The 8,236-nt window shown below is 40.1% G+C and overlaps 1 protein-coding gene across 2 annotated transcripts; it reads right to left on the bottom strand.

Moving 5' to 3' along the window:
• Positions 1 to 1,899: 1,899 nt before the first annotated feature.
• On the bottom strand, positions 1,900 to 8,205 carry LOC117294405 (protein O-mannose kinase-like). 2 transcript variants are annotated; one of them, XM_033776787.1, is made up of 4 exons: positions 8,149 to 8,205; positions 7,159 to 7,235; positions 4,471 to 4,837; positions 1,900 to 3,313 (listed from the first exon to the last, which is right to left on the bottom strand). In XM_033776787.1, exons 3-4 carry the CDS (start codon positions 4,819 to 4,821, stop codon positions 2,555 to 2,557), a joined length of 1,110 nt encoding a protein of 369 aa, XP_033632678.1. In that variant the 5' UTR covers positions 4,822 to 4,837; positions 7,159 to 7,235; positions 8,149 to 8,205; the 3' UTR covers positions 1,900 to 2,554. The 2 variants fall into 2 exon arrangements, with proteins under 2 accessions (XP_033632678.1, XP_033632679.1); XM_033776788.1 differs by lacking the exon at positions 7,159 to 7,235 and having other exon boundaries at positions 8,149 to 8,181.
• Between the last annotated feature and the right edge of the window lie 31 nt (positions 8,206 to 8,236).

The following is an 8,236-nucleotide window of genomic DNA, read 5'->3' as shown; positions in this document are numbered from 1 at the left end:
TTAGATCCTATTATTGATATTCACAGGAATGACACTTCAATAATTGTGAACATGCCCCTCCATCCCTGGTCATTGCCTTGGTGCCCCTTGAAGGTCTGATACTTCACAGAGGCTGGAGACAATTGCCACTACATGTATATGCCCCTGATCAATGTCTTGGTGCCCATCCATGCAGGCCTGGCACTTCTTACAGGCAGGCATTAATTGCCACCTGTTCATTGCCTAATTGGTTCCCTCTGCAGACCACTTTTAATACATAATAAGGACATTAATTTGTAAACTACAACCCCTGCATTCAAGTGGCATAACATTCATTATGTCTGAATTACCATCGAGTATAGACGATGTGACCTCTGATGTCACACCAAAACCATGACATGATTCGCGCGCATACCGCCGGGCAAAACCTTTGTGTTTTGGCAGCCAGCTAGAAAGTGTATGCAATCTTACCATGACTACCATGACTACGCGTCTTTTTGCCCGGCGAAACAAGACGTATATAGTGTATTGTCAACAGAGGGCGGTTTGAATGTAAACATAGGTCACATCGTCTAAAGGTTCATGGGTTATGTGCACACCTACTCTGTTAGTTTCCTGGGCTGAATTTCATGAGCTATTTAAGCAGAAAATGTTGCTGAGACAATTTTGCACAGGATACCAGTACACAGGAAAATTTAATTTGGCTGGTAACCTTATTCTGGTAAGCATTATCTATGTTGAATTTGGCTGGTAACCTGATTCTGGTAAGCATTATCTATGTTGTGCTCAAGCAGCTCTATGAAATCTGGCTCGGATAAGGTGACCATTTAAATTCAAATTAAATTGCAGATTTAGGGGAAATTTACTCACAAACCTTTTTGCAAAGCTTCAAATTTTATTTCTTAAATGAAACATAGGGCTAGATAGCTCAGTTGGTAGAGCGCCGGCACGTTAATCCGGAGGTCGTCGGTTGAAATCCCACTCTATTCAATTCTTTGTTCAACCCCAAAAATCAAAACTCAAAAGTGTTTATTTTTTGTAAATATATGTGTGTGAGAGAAGACTTTCTTAATTTATAAATAAATATAACTTGTGATACAATTATGTACCTTGTTGTAATCAATGGAAAATAATAAACAATTTTGATCTCAATATTGATTTCGTGAGGACTTCTTGTTTATTGTTACTGAAAAGTTTGATTTATTTTCCCCTTGCATGCATGCGCCGAGCTCACCATCTTGGGGGAATACATGACGCACAGTGCACTGCATAAAATTCTGATCATCCTTTGAAAGACTGAAAACACATCTATTATTTAAAAATGATTAAACATTTGAAGAATGACAAAATATCTCTCCAGATTTTATTTTCTAAAAACATGTTGTGATATTTTTATTTCATTTTTTTTTAGCAAAATAAAATTTGGCAATGAGAGACACTTGGGTAGAAAGATTCCTTGAAAGAATTTGGTCATTATAGGTTTGAAAACAAGGTTTCTTAAATTTTGTTGAGAACACTGTTAATAACACTTATTAGGTAATTAATTGTACATTTGAAAGACAATACTAAACATTTGAATATTTGGAAAATTTTGGGAACTATGATACATGGCTATGATACATCCCAATTTGATTACCACTTTGCAGAAGAATGGAATGCCAGTGGACACTTTCTGAACAGAACAAAAAGTTCACAGATTTACAAAGAGTTTACAGAAGGTAATGGTGAAAGACTTCCCTTGAAATATTATTCCATGAAATGCTTTACTTTTTGAGAAAACATTAAAACAATTATCAATTCTCGATCGAGAATAACATTATAAACACATGTCATGACACGGCGAAACATGCAGAAACAAGGGTGGGTTTTCCCGTTATTTTCTCCCGACTCCGATAACCAATTGAATCTAAACTTCACAGGTTTGTTATTTTATATAAGTTGTGATACACGAAGTGTGGGCCTTTGGACAATACTGCTTACCAATGTTGTGCGATTCCTTTAAGATTTTGTGCCAACTATCGCAGAAGGTATGTATGTACATGTACATGTACCAAAAGTCTATTTCATAAATGACAAGATTTGAAAGCGTGTGTCACTTGCATAGTTTCTGCATCATTGTATCACTCAACTGCTTGCACTAGAATAGCTGGTAACTTAGCATGCAGGCCTGGATTACATGCAGGCAACGGAGGACATGGCCTCCGTTGCCCCTGGTCTTGGCCTTGGTGCCCTTCACAAAGTTCCCATTGACTTTTAAATTTTCCAATGGAAGTGGCAAAATGTTCAAAGATGAAATTCCAGACTTGATTGTGACTTTTGTTTTGCTTAAATGGTAAGCAAAGGTTAGGTCTATAAATTACAAACTGTGTGAGGAGTTTCTCCATCTATGTGAAATCTGAACAAAACATTAAAGCATTTTCAATATTGTTTTTGTTTGCAAAAAAATGTGCATTTTTGGGACCACTTTGGTCCCACTTACATTGCTTTAACGCTTGAACGAAACAAACCTGCATGCTTTAACAACAGGTCCCAATGTTCAAGTATGCTCAAGACTTACAATGTACAACAGTCGTTTCTAATCACTATCACCAACGATGGAATCAAATATCTCTTGGTACTTTGCAAGTATTTCTTTTGCAGTTGGTCTCAGTGCTGGGTCCCTTTCTTTGCACTGTTTGTGGAGCTTAAATAAATGCAGCCTTACAATGTCGCTATGATCCACCTTCCCAAGAAGTAAATCAGTTATATCTGGTACTTTCCAGATGTCCGTTTTCTCGTTGTAAGGTGGCATGTCTTCGTCTTGGAAGGCCTTGTCCTGGAATGGCCAGAGCTGTTCCGGTGCGACAAAGTCATCGAAGAGTTGTCTATGGCCACATTTAGCAAGCAATCCTCTGGTGCGATCGACCAATGGGAGGGCATCCAGGTCGTTAATGACCAGACGTAGGTCGTTCGTTACCAAAAACTGGGAGAGTGTTTTTGTTGGGTCGTTACTATCGCACATGATGCGTGTGCCAACCGGGCTGGAATGTAAAAAAGAAAGGATTCTGGCGTAGTCCAAGCACAAATGGAATCGGGTCCTGAGTGTGTTTCTGTCAGCAAGGCCTTGCTGCTGTGAGAAGATATCTTCGATCGTTTCAGCAGATCCCAGTTCATGGTATTCTGTTATGATGACTGGGGGGTTGGCATCGAGGCATGAGCCAAGAAGCTGGACAACATGTTTGTTGATCTGCATGGCTTGAAGCATCTCGGCACCGTGGAGAAAGTCTTCTAGATATCGAGGATGACTTAGGTTGGCGTATGCAAACCTCATCTCTTGCAATCTTCCGAGAAAAACCTAAGTGTACGGCAAAGTAAAATAACCGTTGATTAATTAGGTGAGCTTTGCGGTAGTATGGTACCATGCGTAAATCTCTTTTGAGTGAAAATTGGACTTGTCACCAGGACTTGACTTGAGCAAAAATGACTTGTGACTTAACTTGACTTGGGCAAAAATGACTTGTGACTTGACTTGACTTGGGCAAAAATGACTTGTGACTTGACTTGACTTGAGCAAAAATGACTTGAGCAAAAATCGTTTGCAGTACCCGCTGCTAAACATAGGATTCGAACTGCCTCTAGCTACCGGGCTATCTCGATGGTCTAGTTGGTAAGACACTGCTCTAGAATTGCAAGGGTCGTGGGTTCGAATCCCACCCGAGTAAAATGCCTGTGATTTTTTTTTTCACAGGACTCGGGGAAAGTACTGAGTATACAGTGCTACACACATCGGTGTATATGGGTAAAACCAAAAATTAAAAATGACTTGGTTGCAACACTGGCACCAGTGTCTTTGAATAGTGATGGTCCTGAAAAGAGCCAGTGGTGGACAACTCAACATTTCAATCAGTATGCTCCGAGAGTCTTCAGGAGATCTTCTTGGTTGAGTTGTCAACCACTGGTTCTTTTCAGGACCATCACTATTCAAAGAGATTTACACATGGTGCCAGTGTTGCAACCAAGTAATTTTTGCTCAAGTCAAGTCAAGTCACAAGTCATTTTTGCTCAAGTCAAGTCAAGTCACAAGTCATTTTTGCTCAAGTCAAGTCAAGTCACCAGTCATTTTTGCTCAAGTCAAGTCACGGTGACAAGTCCAATTTTCGCATGGCAAGTCAAGTCACAAGTCAAATTTTTGCAAGTCAAGTCACAAAATGTCCAAAATAAGACCACTCTCATTATAAGTTGTGACAAACTTTTAAAAGTAAAATCAAACTTATCATCGACTACCTTTGATCTTTTCTTTGAGCACACGTCTGGAACATTTTTTTTTTTATGAGGTCAGACCAGAGGGTCGTCTTTAATAACCCAGACAGTCAACTACCAATGGCATAATCAAGGCACAGTCAATGCGTTTAGAAGCGACTTATCCTTTGGTCACTTTATGGAACACCAAGGACCAGATTCACAAATTTTTGCCGAAGCAAATTCACGGGCCAAAAATATAATCTGACTTACTTGTTTGACAAGACCTTCACCGATTTTCTTCTCCAATGTCACTTCTGCAATTTGTCCACAGTTAAGAAAAGGTTTCCAATTGTCGTGTCTGTTGTCATGGCAATCCGCGTTCTTCTCATCACAAATCGCGTTCTTCTCATCACAAATCAAGGAGTCAGCTTCTTTCCCGATGTTGGGGTTTTCCACCTCTGGTCGACCCTGAACTGAGAGCGTCCGCTGATGATGGTGAACATGTTCTTTTAACTTCCAAAGTTCCTTGGGAGGGGTTGACTTTTGACACCAGTTGTAACCGACAACTATTCCAACAGTCAGTAGGATCAGGCAGATGGCATATCGCCATGGTAATTTCATACTCTGCTAGTAAATGCTGCACAGTGAGAATATGGAGGAAGAAGTTAAGTGGCGCGAATTATTTTTGATTTACTGATACAAATCTTTTTAGGAAAAAATACAATTCACAATTTTGTTTAAATAAAGTTGACACTAGAAACATCTCAACACCTCCTTTTTTACAGGTAATTCCAATTGGGATCTAATCCCGAATAACCGTTTCTGGGGGACATGTGAACCAGATACAATACATTCGACATCAGTTTTTTCCCTAAGGGGTACGTTAGTCTTAACCTTCCATTTTCCCCACCAGTAGGACCGCATGATACTTCAAAGAGGTAAGCTTGAAGGCTCCATGATGCCCCCCTGGTTACTCTAGAACTATGAGGTGCGTTCTGTCCCGTCACGGGAGACAAAAGCAGAATGAACCTCATAGTTCTAGGAGTACCCCCTGGTCATTGCCTTATTGGTGCCCTTGACAAGCTCCAGTAGAATTGTTCAATTTCCTCATAGGGTGCCATTAACCAAGGATAATATGCCTTGGTGCCCTTGCCCTTTTTAAAAACGAACCATACAGTACAGGCCTGAAACAGGGTGCAGATGGTCTGAACTTTTTCCCACAGAGAATCATTAAAGTCACCTGGAAGTGGTATTTTGTCCAAATAAAGCTTTTGTCACTAAAATATGTGTTTTGATGAGTGGAATATGCAGTTAACTAAGGTTCTAATAAATTAGTTTTCATTATATTTACAAATTAAAGAATAGGCCCGACCCGAGCGGGCGCTGTTTGTGTTGTCAATCGAGGCACGATATTTGAAGAGAAAATATGTACAGTCGACTCCCGTTATAACGAGGTCCGCCGGACTGGCCCATTTTCCTCGTATTATCCGAATCTCGTCTTAAACGCAGCGCGCTAAATATAGATACATACGTCATCATTGTGCATGCACACAACACGTGTACTTGCATATACATGTACATGACATAGTGGCCGCACGTGTGTACACACAGATGCGTGGCAGAGAGCTGCAATTGACTATACTACTGTGTGCATAGAGTAGTATGTGCGATGTACTGCACAAACAAACACAACGCGGGGATTATAAAACTGTTTTAACTAGGCCTAAGTATGTTTAGTTTTAAATTCAATTTTAAAATCAATTTACATTTTACAAGATTGATAAAAAGTGTAAGATTTTAACTTGCGTTCATGTTTTGGGAAGTTTCTCTTACAAAACTTTGGTCGCCGGCAGTTTATTGCCAATGCAAATAGAGTCTTGGTTTTCATTGGTAACCACCTGTTTAACGCTGGATGGTTCATTGCTGCTGCGAGACACCAGGGGAAATCTTACTGCTGCAATGCATACTGCACACGCTGTGAAAATTTTCAGTCAATAAAATAAAAGCCGGATTTTCATTGGTAACCACTATTGTAATAATAGAAGGTTCATTGCTAACGCGAGGTACCAGGGAAGTTGTTCTGCGCATGTGTGTGCATGTGCAATACACTCGTCGCAGCAACAAAAAATAGAATCTTGATTTTCATTGGTAAACACTTTGTCATATTAGATGGTTCATTGCCAATGTGGGACACCAGGTAAAATCTTGCTTTTGCATTCAATAATATTGATCACGCAACTAGTTTTGATTGTAAATTGCGGGTGTTTTTTTTCTTCTGAAAATTTATAATGCGCTTATAAACTCAGTGGATCAGTATCTTTTCTTAAGATTTCTCCAATGTTTGAACCATGAAAACCTCCTAATCCCACCATTGTCCGGAGTTTGGAATTAACAACCTTGCTTGCTGACTCGTGACTCCCGATTTCGGATTAGTGTTGCTAGCGGTAGCGTCCACTTAACACCTCTATTGTATGTCTTAAAAGCCACAAATATCGACTTTACCAGCTGTACAGGTATTTCCTTTGTTGGTTTTTGAATTGTTCTCGTTATAGAAGGGTTTTAAACAATGTTTTGCTCGTAATGGGTCTCCCAAATTACCTCGTTATAACCGTGTTCTCGCTACTACCGTGCTCGTATAATCAGTATTTTAATGCATTGAAACACGCTCGGGGCCGTTCGGGACCGGCAAAAAACCTTGTATCAACCGGAACCTCGTAACATGCGAGCTCGTAATAACGGGAGTCGACTGTAGTCTGGCCCCGTACACTCTGCTGGGTACCTGATCGATACATGCCTACGTACAGAACTACGGTCATGGAGCAGACTGCAGGCACTATGGCTGCTGTGCAGACGGTCCACTCGGATTACCCTGCACGGTGAATTGCATGCAGTGCCAACAAAAACTTGTGACGCTTGGCGCATGCTAAAACCATGCCCTTAATTAAGGTTGAAACTTACCCAATTTTTTTCGCGTTGGCCAAATGCTCCTCTAGGTTCGTCACGTCTTTCAGGTACCTTCTTCGACTTCCCACTAGCTGGAAAAAATGTTGGTATACGGATGGCGTCATGTTTTAGAATTACTTTTCTCTTCATGACAAATGTGTGGTGTATTCCGGATTCGAAGCACCCCAGGTCAAAATTCCAGTTGAACCTAGTTAAACTTGGTTTAACTAGAACTAGTTGAAAACCAGTTGATAAACTAGTTAAACACAGTTAAAACCAGTTGGTTTAGAATGGAAAATAGCGAGTTTGGTCACTATCCAGTTGCACCAGTTGACCATAGTTAACTAGGGTCAACTGGAATTTTGACCTGGGACGACGGCTCGAAGTGTTCGCTGCACAGCGCTGAAAAAGTTTAGTTGTTTTGCTGCAACCGGCAGCAATACACCTGGTTGGCAATTTTTTATTTTTTTTTGAAACGTACAAACTCACGACTTGGACAGTTTGCATGTACTTGCACGTGTGTTTACTCTACGCATTGAAGGCAAACTCGAGGGGGGTCGATGTTCGATCTAGGCAAAGTCTGCCTCGATTGACGTCACAAAAGGGGATAGGCGTCACCCCACATTCCACAAAACAACTTTATCTACTTTTTAAACATAAATTGTGACAAACAATTACTGAAAAAAATGGTTTAATGTTTACAAACATGTACTCTTGCAAAAAATTCAGTGGTTTTTGAGTTAATTAACGGCGGATAAATTGGTGGCGACGTGCGGAAGATTATCCCTGCATGGAGCTATGTGTGTATGTATTGGCCTATAAAATTAAAAATAATATATTTTTTAATAATAATTATGGAGGGTTACAATTATTTCTTTCCAAAGAAAGGAAACCTATTGCACATGCCAAAACAGATTTCATAACTACATGCCCATGATGCCGTGCCCATACCCATTATTGTTTTTCAAACAAAAAATGTTAGAGAAAAAGCCATTAAAAACTCACCGTAAACATTAGTATTTCAGAACCCATCCAGTTGTGCCCCATTCATGTGTTGTTTACGAAGATCAAGAACAAGCGCGCATGACCAAAA

The sequence above is a fragment of the Asterias rubens genome, chromosome 9 (assembly GCF_902459465.1).
Source record: "Asterias rubens chromosome 9, eAstRub1.3, whole genome shotgun sequence".
Lineage (NCBI taxonomy): Eukaryota > Metazoa > Echinodermata > Asteroidea > Forcipulatida > Asteriidae > Asterias > Asterias rubens.
This window is presented reverse-complemented; position numbering and strand designations above follow the sequence as displayed.